At 35.4% G+C, this 16650-nt stretch overlaps 2 protein-coding genes across 5 annotated transcripts in view; one reads left to right on the plus strand and one right to left on the minus strand.

Moving 5' to 3' along the window:
* Window positions 1-742: 742 nt before the first annotated feature.
* On the minus strand, window positions 743-7601 carry lhx6b (LIM homeobox 6b). The gene is given in 7 exon segments (XM_087254629.1): window positions 743-966; window positions 969-1073; window positions 1142-1237; window positions 4894-4988; window positions 5141-5361; window positions 7111-7232; window positions 7339-7601. Coding segments are annotated over 7 exon segments (837 nt in total). The 5' UTR covers window positions 7480-7601; the 3' UTR covers window positions 743-909.
* Window positions 7361-16650, plus strand: part of ptgs1 (prostaglandin-endoperoxide synthase 1) — a 42445-nt gene continuing 33155 nt past the window's right edge. For 2 of the 4 annotated variants that reach the window (XR_015489916.1, XR_015944595.1), the window contains exons 1-2: window positions 13993-14280; window positions 14372-14461. Coding sequence is in view for 2 of the 4 variants with exons in the window: in XM_087251183.1 (XP_087107309.1) it covers window positions 7416-7458; window positions 14372-14461 (133 nt within the window). In the remaining 2 variants the exon portion in view is untranslated. 4 annotated transcript variants of the gene reach the window in all.

A 16650-nucleotide genomic window follows, 5' to 3' on the forward strand; every position in this document is an offset into this window, starting at 1 on the left:
TTGATGGAGGAGGTCAATATGGCTATGTCCTATACTGTAGTATATTAGTTTACATGTGTTTTCTCTAATATTTACAGTATTTTATCACTTTTGTCTGGTTTTTTTATATACAGTATTTCAGTTTTCAGCCACAGTTTGAAAAATGTCATGAATTCAATATATATTCAATCAAAGCACATCTTATTCTTGATCCAATTCTTTGCAAAAAGGCGAATTTGACAGCCCAAATAGAGACAACAAATGCCATTGGCTATAAGCTACAATGGCAAGCAATGGTGGTGCATTTTGAGTTTTGTATTTTGTATTTTGTTGTCCATTGTGTAATGATTAATTGAAAGAGCTCATATACTTGTTTGCAAGTTGTGTAGTTTGAAGGTAAAACTAGCTTTTGTTGCATATGTTAAATGTTTTGACACAATATGTGCCTTTTGCAAGCAAAATGTGTCATTTTGACCATGAGTGCCGCAGTTTAGGCCTGTGTGTTAACTGTTTTGAAAATGTGGAGTTTCAGTTGACAACTGCATCCAAGCAATCGAGAAAAACTGTAATCAATAGATAACTTGAAACATAACTGACATGTATTGCGAAAGTTCAAAAACGCAGGACTATGCTACTGTGCTACTATGATGTGCACAAATGACTAGCTGTTTTGAGAAATGCATTAACTGTTGTGCAAATGTAAATAGTGTTGTGAGAAATGCACCAAAGCCACTGAGAAAAACTGTAAATCTAAAAGCAAAAGTTTAAAAGAACAGCATTTACTTGAGTTATAACATTATAAATCTCTTTTTTGCCTCTTTTAATGCTAAGTAATCATTTATTTGAAAGATATTATTGAACTGTATACTGTATGCATACAATCAAAACACTCCCCCTATCAATAATAATTATACATAATAATGTATAGGATCAGATGCTGAAATCATGGACAGACTCAGATCTACCTGAGAGCATGAAGTACTGCTTAAATCGGACAGAAAGGGCATTGCAGAGGTCTGATATCTGTCCCGTTCGGGAATGCTGTCATGAAGGGGGATCCTCTTCTGTCTGGCTCTGCAGTTCTGGAACCAAACCTGCAGGGAATTCAACACTATAAATAAATCCTTCGGTTTTTAGCTGACATGCTAACAAGAAAAAGCACCTGAATGACTCTTCGGCTCAGTCCGGTTGTGTCTGCCAGCCTCTGCAGAGTCGCAGCATCAGGGTTCTTGTCTCGGATGAAGTGCGTCTGCATAATCTGTGCAAATCAAACACCGATTGTATGGGAGTGGTGAACATCCGTGTGATTTTGCCTTCATTCATTTGTTAGGCTTGCAAAGTCATACAGAAAAAGTGTACTTATTTCTTCTTTTATTTGCATGCTTGTCAACCTTCTCAATGTTTGAGATCATCGAACTAGTTTAAATATTAGTCAAAGATAGCAAGTAGGGATGTAACAATATATTGAAAATACCGTCATACCGCAATAGTAATTTTTTTCAATATTACCGTAGGCGCATGACTCAATAAAACTATATTTCTGAGAAAAGTTTGCATAGGCAAATGAAGCGAACAGGAGGTAGCAGGAACTACAATTCCCATCAGCCCAGGCGTGGGCATCATCCTTTGCGGTCTGTTGTCACTACAGATCCAGTAATGCGGAAATTGAGTGTGTTAGCGGGGAAGAAAAAGAGCTGGAAATGATCGAACCTAGAGCGGGTTTTAAATCGGATGTTTGGAAGCATTTCAGTTTCAGTTCCCATCTCTATCCAAGTGAGTGAGTGATTAAATGTTGAATGTGACGAGTTTTCAACAATACTAAATTGAAACTTTATTTTTTTTTTATATGGTTTAATAATTTTTTATTAATAAAATTGAAAAATTCAAGTTCCTGTTTCGAAACTTACAGATAGATGGCTAATTTGTAAGTCATTGATATGTTCAGTGCTAAGGTAAATAAACACTTTTGGCACTTTTTTCGAGTCTTTTCATTAGAGTTGTTTTTTCTTGTAAATTATTCAATAAATACCGTACCGTGCCTTTCATACCGAGGTATTATCGTACCGTGAAATTCTGATACAGTTACATCCCTAATAGCAAGTGAACACATCATACAGTTTTTAACTAAAGGTTTTTTTTTTTTATTAAGAGAAAACAAAATCCAAACTTACAGTACATAGCCCTGTGTGAAAAAGTGTTGGCCTCTCGACTAATATTTAAACTTGTTTGATAATCTGAAACATTAAAGTGTTGAAACATGCAAAAAAAGAAGTTTGTAAGGAGGCTAACACTTTTTTCACACCACTGTAGCTGTCTAGCAGTATTTTAATGTCCTTTAACCACATGTGGAGAAAAGGCGGCACACTGTAAAACTGAATTAATTCAATCAAACGAGCTAATTTCACAGACAATCTAAACAGTTGATTTTATTTAATAGAAACAGGTTACGTGAACAAAAGAAAAATGTATTACAGTGAACTAAAACTGAGCTTTCCTAGTATAAAAATGGGGAAATAAGTGTTAAAATTGAGTTTATTTTGTGTGTTTTTGCAAAATATTAACGTAGAGAAACATAATTTAGTCCTTAATATTTGTAATATGTTGGTATTTTCAGAGATTTATGTTATATTGAAATTTGTAGGGTTACTACAGTTGTCTGAAAATATTGTACAGTATACTTCACTCTACACTCACCGGCCACTTTATTAGGTACTAGTACTGGGTTGGACCCCCTTTTTCTTTCAGAGCTGCCTTAATCCTTCGTGGCATAGATTTAACAAGGTACTGGAAATATTCCTCAGAGATTTTGGTCCATATTGACATGATAGCATCACACAGTTGCTGCTGATTTGTCGGCTGCACATCCATGATGTGAATCACCCGTTAAACCACATCCCAAAGGTGCTCTATTGGATTGAGCTCTGGTGACTGTGGAGGCCATATGAGTACAGTGAACTCATTGTCATGTTTAAGAAACCAGTTTGAGATGATTCGCGCTTTGTGACATGGCGTGTTATCTTGCTGGAAGTAGCCATCATAAGATGGTACACTGTGGTCATAAAGGAATAGACATGGTCAGCAACAATACTCAGGTAGGCTGTGGCGTTGACATGATACCAAAGTGTGCGATGAAAATATCCCCCACACCATTACACCACCACCACCACCACCAGCCTGAAGCGTTGATACAAGGCAGAATGGATCCATGCTTATATGTTCTTGATGCCAAATTCTGACCCCACAAATTCTAAAATGTCACAGCAGTAATCGAGACTCATAAAACCAGGCAACAATCTTCTATAGTCCAATTTTGGTGAGCCTGTGTGAATTGTAGCCTCAGTTTCCTGTTCTTAGTTGACAGGAGTGGCACCCAGTGTGGTTTTCTGCTGCTGTAGCCCATCCGCCTCAAGGTACGACATGTTGTGTGTTCAGAGATGATCGTCTGCATACCTCGGTTGTAACGAGTGGTTATTTGAGTTACTGTTGCCTTTCTATCAGCTGGAACCAGTCTGGCCATTCTCCTCTGACCTCTGGCATCAACAAGGTATTTACGCCCACAGAACTGCCACTCACTGGATATTTTCAGACCCTTTTTTTTCAGACCATTCTCTGTAAACCCTAGAAATGGTTATGCGTGAAAATCCCAGTAGATCAGCAGTTTCTGAAATATTCAGACCAGCCCGTCTGGCACCAAAAACCATGCCACATTCAGTCACTTAAATCACCTTTCTTCCCCATTCTGCTGCTCAGTTTGAACTGCAGTTGATCGTCTTGAGCATGTTTACATGCCTAAATGCAGTTGCTGACATGTGATTGGCTGATTAGAAATTTGTGTTAATAAGCAGTTGGACAGGTGTACCAAATAAAGTGGTCGGTGAGTGTATTATTCTATTACTATTATTCAAGTGTAAAAAAAAAAGTCGACAGATATTCCTAACTCTCTAAGGATTTTATTTTTTATTTTTTACACCAAAATGTTATTTGCTGACTATTTACCCACCCTCAAATGGTTTCCCATATACTGTTAGAAACTGAAAACTATTGACACCCATAATAGGAAAAACAAATACTATGGAAGTCAATAGTACCGGCATCCAAAAGTTTTAAATAACTTTTTTTGTTCAAAAAACTCAAACAGGTTTGTGGCAAAAGTAAATGATCAAGGCAGTTTCCATTTTGGGTGAGCTATAATTTTAATCATTAACATATGAGTTTATGTGGTGCTACACAACACTGGCACAAGTAGGTTGGAAATAAGGGTATCATATTACAATAAGGTTGCATTAGTTCATGTTAGTTAATGCTTTTACCAACGTGAACAAACACTGAAAAATACATTAATTACAGCATTTGTTCATGCTAGTTAATGGAAACAAAGTTGTTAGTTCATGTTAACTCAAGTGCATTACCTAATAATAACAAGCATGAATTTGGATGTTAATAATGCATTAGTAAATGTTGAACTATAATTAATAAATACTATGCAAGTATTGTTCTTTAATTGTTCACGTTAGTAAATGTATTAACTAATGAAACCCTATTGTAAAGTGTGATCAATATAGGAGCTATAAATGAGAGACAACTACACTGAAATTTTTTTTTAAAGATGATTCCTTGGATTTACGCTTGTTTTTTTTTACGTTAAGTGGTTGTAAACAATTTATTTGTGTTGAATTTAAACAAACAAATTAAGTTGAACATTATTGAATTTAATTTGTTTGTTTAAATTCAACACAAATAAATTGTTTGCAACAGTTCTGCATGCAACACTTTTTTCAGTGAAGCATTACACATGCTGTTGAACAAAACAAACATAATTTATACTAACATAAAAACTAGATTGTAGCAAAAAGATTCCACAAATGATGAGAGTAATCTGAACCCATCAGGTTTGAGAGTGCATGTAAATCGTACCTGTATCTGCTCTGAGGTGAATGAAGTACGAGGTCTTTTAGACGCCTTTGGGAGATACTGAATGGGTAGAGCTCCATCCAAATGTATTAGATTTCCTGTAATGATACAAATGACCTCATTTTAACATGGAGCTTTCTAGTTAGCATGTAAACTATTGTCTTGGTGTACTATTCAGCTTGAAACATGCATGAAATAGTCAAAAAGCTGACTGTTACACATATTATAATTATGACAGAAATAAACGTACCGTTGTCTGACAGTTGCTGCAGGTTTAGCAGTGTAATGTCGTAGTGAACACGACAGAGAACCTGGTTCTCCATCAAGCCGAACTCTTCGCCTGTAGAAAGCTGTCTTTTGCAGAAGAAGCAAGCAAAGCAGGCGAGGTGGTAGATGTCATTTCCAGCCCTACGAATCCAGTCATTTGCACTGACTTGATGGCCACATCGAGCACATTTTATGCCAAAAGTACTGAAAAGAAAGTAAAGTAACGAAGACGTATGTTCAGTTTGGTATAACTTTACAAATTTGGTTTCAAATCAAGTCACTTTTATTGTCACATCATCAGCAGCACATGTACTATGATGAGTGAAAAGCTTAAGTGCTGGCTCCAGACAGTGCAAAATACAACAACATACTTCAAAAAGCAAAACAAAATAATAATTAGCAATGTTGACAGTAATATATAAGAGAAAATAAATACATGAAGACAATAATTGCGTTAGAAAAAACACATTTATTGTCTTCACATATTTTTTTTGTCTCTTATATATTACCAAAGAGCATAAAATGACCAAGAGGCGACACTCTAGTGCAATTTGGTGAACAGCCACTAGATGGCACGACGGCCAATTTGGAATGAAAACTCCAATAGAACAACAGCATATTATAAGTCTGTAAAATAAACTATTAAAAGTGTTAATGATTGTCATAGTAAGTGTTGTATCGTCGTCTTTCAGGTTGTTTCTCAGCTTTAATGCGCTTTTTTAAATAAACAAATAAAAAAACAAAGCAGCTGCTTGGCATTTTAACAGCAATAGGATCAACGGACGGCCGACCGCTTTCACTTCAAAATGGCGGAATCCAGCACGTCTTAGGCTATCTAAAATATAAGCTTTACACATGTCTTTAGTTGTACATTAGTATACGAAATACATAATTTAAAATAGTTTTATGTCATTATAACAGTCAGATCACTCAGATCTTTAGGATCATATAAACTAGAAACTTTGAGAGTTCAGTCAAAGCAGGGTGAATTAGCTTTCAGCTACTACAATCCCCGCTGCTGGAATCAGCTACCAGAAACGATCAGATGTGCTGCAACATTAGGCACATTGAAATCAAGACTGAAAACACATCTGTTTAGCTGTGCCTTTACTGAATGAGCACTGTGCTACGCCCCACAGATAGCACTATTGTGTCTTTCTTTTCTTTTTCATTCTTTTATAATCTGTTTTAACACATTTTCATCTGTTTTTAATCATTTTTATTATTTGTTTTTTTTTATTTTCTTATACTTGTGTTTTTTTTTATTCTTGTTTATGTAAAGCACTTTGATTTGCCACTGAAATGTGGTATATAAATAAACTTGCCTTGCTTTGCCTTGATGAAAGATTTAGAAATTCGTTTAGTAAACAGACCTACTGTACGGAAACACCTTCTTGGCATAAATGCTTGAAAATGATTTAATAATTTTAATATTTAATAGATACTTAAAAGTAATCAAAAAGTAATCTGATGTATTCAGTTACTTTACTTTTACAAAGTAATTGAAAAGGTACTTATTTCATTTTAAATTGTGTAATTTGTAACCTGTAATCTATTAAATTTCCAAAGTAGCCTCCCTAACACTGCAGACAGACAGACAGACAGAAAGATAGACAGACAGACAAACAGATAGATAGATAGACAGACAGACAGACAGACAGACAGATAGATAATTATATTATTGAAACATGCACTCCCAGTTTCTCTCATAATTAAAAAATGCAAACTATTGATGACACTTTCTTAAACTTAAAGATAAAAATTTTTGTCTTTTTTCTAAGCATAAAATACCCCACGTGTTTACATGTTTTCAGTCATGTTTTATATGTTTTAGACAGCATAATATAATGTTTATTTACACTCAAAAGTGTTAATAAAACAATATTTAATAGAATAGCCCTGAATTTCAGTCATAACAATAAAAAATACAAATTCAAATGTTAAATACTTTACCTGTTATAATCAGTTCTGCAGAAAATCTCTTTATTTCGGATGAAACAGCTGTTCTGGTGACCCAAAGACACTGCGCACACAGAGCAATGCAAACACCTAAGATGCCAAGTTAATCCATTCACCTGCGAGGAGAAATTACCTTTAATATATACATACATATATAAACTCACAAAATTTTGATATTTCTTCTTCGTATTTTATTCGACATAATTTTGAGGTATAAAGCACCTTAAGCACATGTCTGTCAAATATCTCTGTCGAGCAGCCAGCGCAGATGAAGACAGGCAATATCGTTGAACACCCTGATGTCAAAACAGGTCTTTTCTCCCTCAAACTCCGACAATAAAGGTTCGTCGACGAATTTAACATATTTGTAGAATAGCGTTAAAATATTTTGTAAGAAATTAGTTTATTTTATTGAACTATTAGTCACATAGTAAAAACAATTCTCACCATTTTTGAGCGCGACGCCACTTGAAGCGGATTTTTAAACTCTCACCAAACCAACACTCAGACGGTTTTGCTACACCTGTATATAAAGCCATCTCCATTTATAACAGAATTATCGATTAGGCTTTTAACCTCTAAGCCCTTCAGAATTATTATCATCTGACATGTAATAAGAGAACAGAGAAAAGTCCATATAATTGGGATGACTTCAAATGGTCAGGGCTGGAAGTGTACACTTTAGCTGTCAGTCAAATACAATAAATGCAAAAAAGTAGCCAACATAGAAGATTAATTGAAGGCAGATTCTGTGTTTAGTTTGTGGCAGAAAAATAGCGAAAGCTTAAGTTATATTATCTAAAATTTAAGTGTTTTTTTATTGTTTTATTTTTAATCTACACTGAGAGTTGCGGGTTAGACTTTGGGTTGACTGTAAAATATTGTGTTTAAAGAATCCAACATTGGACTCAGTAATACTCATGAAATATTTGACTGCAGATCATTCAAATGAACACAAAGTAGGCTGTTAAATTCCATTTTTGTTACTGCCAACCTCAGTAGCATACCATAACATGAATAGTGACTTACCTCAACTTTAGATGATCTGAGAAATCATAATAATTTGAAGAATACATTGCTTAAACCTCAAAAGAGCAAAGTGGGAAAGTGCAATCTGATACCATTGATATGGACAGGGGAAAAAATCTCAGGTTATCCTTTGTGGCATTTTACAAGCCATGGAGGTAACCCTGATACTTTAGAGAAAGACAGATAGGTGGGTACATTGAGGGCTTTAGTAGAAGAAATCCAAAATTGAAAAATTTGGTTACAAGTTTCTAGAATTCTTCAAACAAATCTCCTTTTGCATTCAGCAGAACCAAAGGCACAAGTTGATTTGGAACAAGTCAAAGGGTGACATTTTAGGTGAACTATCCCTTTCAGACGAATTTTCACTCTTAACTGTTTTGATTGCCAACAAATTACAGGTAGTTTTTTATCAGGTACGTTGGTAATAATGTGCAAAATAAGGCTTTTTTGCACAGACATTGAGCAAATGGAATACATACGTTAACATGTCAAATGGTAAGCAGACTCAGATTTCCCAAGGAAAATCTTAAAATCTTAAAAAAGTAAAAAAAAGCTATAAAAACATAAATAGAAATGTATTTGAAAAACATGGGGGGGATTTAAAAGAAAAATTTTAATTCATTTCAATTAATCTTTATTGCTATAGCGCTTTTACAATATACAGATTGTGTCAATGCAGCTCAATAGAAGTTCTAGTAAATTGAAACAGTGTCAGTCCAGTTTTCAGAGTTGACAGTTTAGTTTAGTTCAGTGTGGTTTAATTTTCACTGCTGAAAGTCCAAACACTGAAAAGCAAATCCATCGATGCGCAGCTCCATAAGTCCCAAACCAAGCAAGCTAGTCGCGACAGTGGCGAGGAACTAAACTTCACCATTTCATGAAAGTAAAGTAAAAAAAAAAAAACTCGAGAGAAACCAGCCTCAGTAGGGCACAACCATTTCTCCTCTTTTTAGGATGCTTTTAAACAGAGCGTCTTCATTTGTTGAACATGTGTTTTTATTTATAACTTTTACCCAGCAGGGAACATTCTGAACTTTGGCTAACATTCTAGCAGGGTTCCTTTAATGTGTTTGTTATGAAACATGAAATTAAACTGACAAAATAAATGATCTGTTAGCACACAAATCTATGCAAGTTATTCCATGGAAATCATTGTTTGCTTTAGTAATCTTTTTTTAAGCATTATACACTGATTGTTGGTGCCTTACTTCACATACAGCAATACAAAGTATTGATGACACAATCACAATAAATAAAAAAGCCTCAATTGTGCTTTTTTTCAATTATTTTGGTTAAAATTTATGTTTTAAAACAATCTGAAAAAATCCAAAATAATATACAGTTTGCAAAAATATTATATTGAATGTTCCCTCATAGGGTGGCACGGTGGCGCAGAGGGTGTCACCTCACAGCAAGAAGGTCGCTGGTTCAAGCCCCAGCTATAGGTAAACTGGCATTTCTGTGGAGTTTGCATGTTCTCCCCGTGTCTGCATGGGTTTTCTCCGGGTGCTCTGGTTTCTCCCACAAGTCCAAAGACATGTGCTATAGGGGAATTGGGTAAGCTAATTAGTCCATGTATGTATGTCCTGGTCCTCCAGTTTGAGGGTTGAACATTGGGCTAACGACCCACCTCTTAAAAATGACATGCTATGAAACACCAATATCGTGCAGCTAAATATCAACTTCGATATAAATGGCCTTGGGATTGAGTTAAGTATGTTCCCTCATAACTAAAATTTCACTAATACAATATAATTAATAATAATTAATAATATATATTCATTCATTATTTTCCTTCGGCTTAGTCTCTATTTCAGAGGTCGCCACAGTGGAATGGACCACCAATTTTTGCGGCATATGTTTTACGCAGTGGATGCCCTTTCAGCTGCAACCCAGTACTGGGAAACACCCATACGCATTTATTCACACACACAATCATACACTATGGCCAATTTAGTTTATTCAATTCACCTATTGCACTTGTCTTTGGACTGTGGGGGAAACCGGAGCACCCCAAGGAAACTCACTTAGCCAAGGGGAGAACATGCAAACTCCACACAGAAATGCCAACTGGTCCAGCCGGTACTCAAACCAGCGACCTTCTTGCTGTGAGGCAACAGTGCTAACCACTTAGCCAATGTGCTGCCCATATATATTTATTTCAAGAGTTCACACCTGTGAATCGATTTATTTGTTCCGAAACAGGGATTAAAATTGCTACATTGTTGCTCTTTGCTCTTGAGAAGGGTGCGCAATGTATTTAAGGACCAGGAGGGAGAGGGGCGACTCCCGAAACTTCCGGGAGACTAAGGATGTCTGGAATGACCTCCCGCCCTACTCATAACTTTCTCTTCATATAGCCGTATGCATATGACATATCCATAAAACACTGTGATATAATCGGGCTGGGATCGTATCGATTTCTCACTACAATCGATCCACTCATTGGAGCGATTGATTTAGCGCGGATCCAATTGCGATTGCTGGATTCACATATGCCAAACGAACCACGCCAACTGGGCAAACGAGACAGGTTCCGAAACAAAAGTCTAGGTGTGAAAGCACCCCTAGATATTGCTTAATAATGATAGCAGGTTTGGCATGCTGTCTCGGGAGAGAACCCTGAGCTCGGAGATAATTAAGCCCAGGGCTCCTGCCTGGTCGATGAGCATGTAAAGGGAGTACAAGATCAGGTAGTTCTTGAGAGCTCCCCCTGGTTAAGGAAGAAAGGGGGGATCGGGGATTAAAAAAGCAAGCGATTGCTCTATATTTTAAATTTCTGTCCAGAGATGTCATGTTTTGATCCTCGGTTGGTCTCACGCAGTCAAGTGATGCGATTTCTCAGGTCAGAGTTCACCAAGCTTGAACTTTGCACCGCAGCAACCTGCGAAACTTGACGCATGACCATGCATTTCCGGTCTGACGTATTGGCGTGCGTATAAATGGAAGTCTATGGGAGGAAAAGCCCAGTGTGACCGCAGCTTCAGCTTGTGAAACGTCACATAATTAACATAAATGTGCACAATAAGTTTTTGTAAAAGAAAGTTTTATGAAATTATTGTTTTATATCTAAAACAGTTTTAAATAGTTTAACTGGATGTTTACCACAAAATCTGTAGATTTATAAAGACCAAGACACTGCTTCTGAGTCACTTTGTATGCCATGGGTACTTGGTTGTTTTCTAAATCGTGATTTTAGGCCTTTTTAGGAGACTTTGTGCTTTCAGTATACAACTAAATGTCAGAGAGGTGTATACACACAGTTTCCTGTTGATCAAACCACCGTCATTTATTCCACAAACACATTTAACTGTGTACTAACTCTAAAATCATTAACTATGACTAGGATTTAGCATCAGTCCGAGCTGTGGTGCTGCATAAATCAAATAATGTCCAAGTTGACAGAATCAACGACGGATTTGTTGCTATTTCAGACGAGCCGCATTTTACATGAGATGTTGAAAGAGTATTGTGATTAGGGTTGTAAAGAAGGTTGTGTTCTTTGCTAATTAAGGATTGGACAATAGGATGATTTATGAGAAACTTACCCGGGGCAGAAGAGCGTAAGAATAGGGTGGGGGAGCGGTCAGAGGTTGTAAAACGTATAATAAAATTTAGGGAGGATTTTATTGGATCTGCTGGAAGCTATTTAGTGGTAAATTCTTTCAGTAGTTTGTTTTGTTTAGTCAGTACACAAGCTGCTCAGCGTGTCAAGATAATCAAGACAAACAGCTTTTGTCCAGATTGGTTCTTTTATGCGTATAAGTTGAGATCAGCTATGCTTCCATTGTTTAAATCGATGCTTAAATATTAAGGTTTATTTTCTCTTTCATAATTATAGTGGCAGATTTTTGTCATTCTTGTTTCCCAGAAGTTCAGCCTTCAGCCAATGTGAAAAATCATTCTGATAGATGTGAAAATAAAATCTGTCTAAAATCTGTCTAAAAAACTGTCTGTTGGCAAAGTATATTAGTAAAATAGTTTGCTTTTCTATAGATTAATGATTGTGCATGATTGTGCATGACTTTTTGAATGTTAAATGAAGAACAGGAGAAAATAAAAACAAATCTGTGTGACCATTTTTCCCAGCAAGCATTTTTTTGTGTGTTTAATAGATGTCTAATAGATGTCTAAACATAGTCGTCTTTGCTAAAACAAGGCTAAATTTGGGCTGTCTGTGAAAATCTATATGAAAAGGTCAAAACTAGTCATCAAATGAACAGAAATGAATGACACATGTAAAGCCTGTCTAATCTGTCTATTTGATGATTAGTCTAGTTTTGGGCTAGTCTTAAATTACTATTAGATTTTTACTGACAGCCCAAATTTAGCCTTGTTTTAGCCAAGCTGCCTACATTTAGATGTCTATTAGATGTCTATTAAATACAAAATTGTTTGCTGGGTTGATACTTGCCATTTAAACAAACGTATCTGGAAAAGTGCTGTGATTTATAATTGATTTAATGTGATGTTACAGAAATGCATAATTTCTCAGATCATGTAGTTTACTGAAGTTATCAAATTATTATTTAATACATTTAATGTTATTAATCGGTTTACAATAACTCCAATAGCCTATTACACAGCCAGAACTGTTTAGTTAAGTTATTCCTGGTAGTGTTCAGTAATTCCAAAGTCCACAAACAAACACATTTATTAGTCTGCATATCTAAACTATGTTTTTGAAGACTTTGTGGAACCTAAAGATATTTATTTGTTTATTAATTAGTATTGCAATATGATATAAGAAGATATAGGAAGCTCAGAGGTCTCTTTTTAAATGAATATTTTCTATTTACTGCTTTACTATAATATATTTGTGCATATACATTATGTCATTAAAGTGTTTATTAGATTGTCAATAAAGACAAAAATTGAACTAATCTAACAAAAAGGAAAGAATAAATAAATCATATAGTCCAATAATTAATGCACTCGAATTGATATGTTGGGGAAAAAACGTTAAATACAATTTTAACAAACAGGAAAATCCAAGATAAACATAAAAATATACAATTTAGTTAGAATTTTGTAGTCTGCATATATATTTACACAAGTCACTGTATAACAATGGCTTGTTTTGTTTTGACTATCGAAAAAACATGTAAGGGGCTAAATAATTTTGTTCTTAAAATGGTGTTTAAAAAATTAAAAACTGCTTTCATTCTAGCCGAAATAAAACAATTTAAGACTTTGTCCAGAAGAAAAAAATATTATCAGACATACTGTGAGAATTCCCTTACTGTTAAACATCATTTGGGAAATATTTAAAAAAGAAAAATAATTCAAAGGGGGGCTAATAATTCTGACTTCAACTGTATATATATATAGACGGTAGGTGAATAAACTCTCATTGTAATGGATATAAAATTAAATGTACCAAAATTATTGCCCATATATATTTATGTCTAGTATTACCATATTATAAACGCCCAAAAAATGTCTAAAAAGCAACATCTAATGGAGATTAGCAAACTAATACTCTTGTAACTTAATGAGTTAATATGTTTAATTTAGGATGTTCGTACAGCAGACCTTTTGACGTTTATTATATCACTCAGCAAACGCTTTCTAGACCAAATAACGCACTTTTACAAATGTTTACAATCTTGGTGCCATGTGGCTTTACGGTCTTCACGAATGCTTGTTCATAAGATTATTGTTTTAAAGCATAAGAATTGCAGATGTTTTTGAAGTCCGTATACGTTGCGTCTTATTAAAAGTGAGGTCTGTTGCAGACTCGAACACACGGTGGCGCCCTGAAGGTCAACTTTTTCATCTACTATCTTTTCAGTAACTTCAGAAACAAGTGTGACCCTCATATCTTTTTGTGTGTGCTTTGTTTTTAATCGTGAAGTTGTCCTGAAGCGGAAGGCTGGTGTTTCTTGTTTGCTTTCGCTATAAAAGTTCCACTCGACTGCTTTTTTTTCCCCTTCATCAATCTGCGAGAATCCTCCGCGAGCTGACTTTTGGCTTGAGTCTCACATGGCATAATAAACAACATGGATTTATTTATTTGCAGCTTTTTCTTTCGTGAACACCACTTTTGAAGACGTTGTTGTTTTTTAATTATATATAACAGGCCTGTATATATTTTAATCATAATTATTTTTGTGTTCAAAACTACAATGAGAGGTGAGCAATGAAAGTTTGTCTTAAATCGGTTTAATATACTAGCATTACAATGCCAACTGTGACAAACCCTATCAGATAATTTTCTTTACAGAGTGTAACTTTTTGCTGAAGTGGACGGTGATTTTGCTGCTGAGTGTGTCCTTTTGTGCTGGTGAAGAAAGCCCGACTTCATCAAACACTGGTAAGTAACGTTAACGTTATATAAAGAAAAGGTTATAAGACTTATTAAATGCTCATTACTTAGAGAACAGTGTATCAGTCACTATTGTGGTATTTTCAGTTGTGCACTTCCAGAATTACAATATATTTTAATGTGATTTTCTGAGTATTTCTTTTCAGTTGTTTCTAACTAAAATTATCACCTAATAACTGCATCCTTTTAGCTCAAAGATGTATTCACATATATGTATAAAATCTCTAGGTATTTACACTGTAAACAAATTCTTGCTGCCTTAAATTTTTTTGTTGAATTAAATGAACTTTCTCAACTTACATGAATCAAACGCTCTAAAGATATTAAGCTTGGTATAGCTTTAAAAACTTAGTTAAAACCCGATTAACTTATTAAACAACATTACATTATGTATCTTGACTTTTTGTTATACATTGTGTACAGTGTGTCTAGTAATAAACATTTTCAAGCTGCGTATCAATGAGATTTCCAGCATGACTTTGCACTCACTTTCGTCCTCATAAAGGTATGCCTGTGAGGCAGCGAACAAGTCTGATCTTGGTTAGAAAGTTGTGTATGGTATCTTCCTGTCTGTCACTCTGTTTACATAGTTTAGATTATTAGACTAAACTAGGATTTTTGTGTTTGGTTAATAGATTAAGAAACTTTGTCAGACACTGGTTGTGTTTCTCTGCTCACTAATTAAAACCAACAAAGACCAGACAGAAGGAGATTCTGCTTATCTGCTGCACGGTTTGTGCAAAGCTACCACATTTCATTCAAAATTTCCTCTATTTTTGGATTGTTGCCGCCAAAATGTCAAGAGCTGTAGACGGTCACGCACTCCCCTAACAACCACAAGCTGAGATATGAAGCATGTTGTATTTATGAATAAGTCTTATCAGGGAAAACCTGCTGTCTCATTCTTATTTCAAATAAACAACTTAAAATAAAGTAAAATAAAAATGGGTTACAATTTATTTTAAGTCGCATTAACTGCTATGTACATTCATTTGAATGAATCATTTAGTATAATGCACATGCACGTTCTGCTTATATTTTAGATTTATTAGCATGTAATACATCTGTAATTAATTTATGTAATTATATTTAAAATGAAATCTACCCAAACCACCAAAGCTGTCCCTAACCCTACCCACATCCCATCTTAATAGCCGCTTAAGTCATTTTCAATACAATATGAACACAATAAGTGCATTGTGCTTATTAATTTTGATGTAAGTACATACTGCAGTAGTTAATGTCTCTTAAATTAAAGTGTAACCAAAAAATGTAATCAAAAGCGCAAGTTAAACAACCTGCTGTGCAGTGCATGTAGATAACTTGGCTTATTTACAATGTTTAAATAGACATTGTTTTTTTGTCGGCTTAGTCCCTTTATCAATCCGGGGTCGCCACAGCAGAATGAACCGCCAACTTATCCAGCAAGTTTTTACGCAGCGGATGCCCTTCCAGCTGCAACCCATCTCTGGGAAACATCCACACACATATTCACACACACACTTTAACCTACCCAATTCACCTGTACCACATGTCTTTGGACTGTGGGGGAAACCAGAGCACCCGGAGGAAACCCACACAAAGGCAGGGAGAACATGCAAACTCCACACAGAAACACCAACTGAGCCGAGGTTCGAACCAGTGACCCAGAGACCTTCTTGCTGTGAGGCGACAGCACTACCTACTGCGCCACTGCCCTGCCCTACGGCTATTTAGGTTATGGTTATTTAGGCTAATAATATACAAAAGACAAGGGAATGGTATAATCAGGGTGTTAAAATAAAAAAATAAAAGCTCACCTTTTAGAGATAACCTACAAACTTCACTGAGCAATAGTCACACACAACAAGCAAATCCCAGCCAGGCCCGTCACATTTTTGGGCCCCCTTTTTTGCATGTGTTGTGAGAAGCATTACAGCATGTGTTTGCACATTTTCTTAATGTGCTTGCGTTGTGAGGATTTGCAACACATTTCCTGTCAAACCGTAGAAGATTTTTTCTTAACCCCTTAGACCCGAATTATGTTACAAGTTTCTTGAGGCTCCTATAAATGTAAATTGCTTCCTTGTCCTCATTTGTAAGACGCTTTGGATAAAACTGTCTGCTAAATGACTTAATGTAAATGAGACCAAATTATAATAATCAAAATTCAACACCTTTTATATTTTTTGTCCAAT

Source organism: Danio rerio, chromosome 5, assembly GCF_052040795.2.
Source record: "Danio rerio strain M-AB ecotype USA chromosome 5, GRCz13ab, whole genome shotgun sequence".
Classification (NCBI taxonomy): domain Eukaryota; kingdom Metazoa; phylum Chordata; class Actinopteri; order Cypriniformes; family Danionidae; genus Danio; species Danio rerio.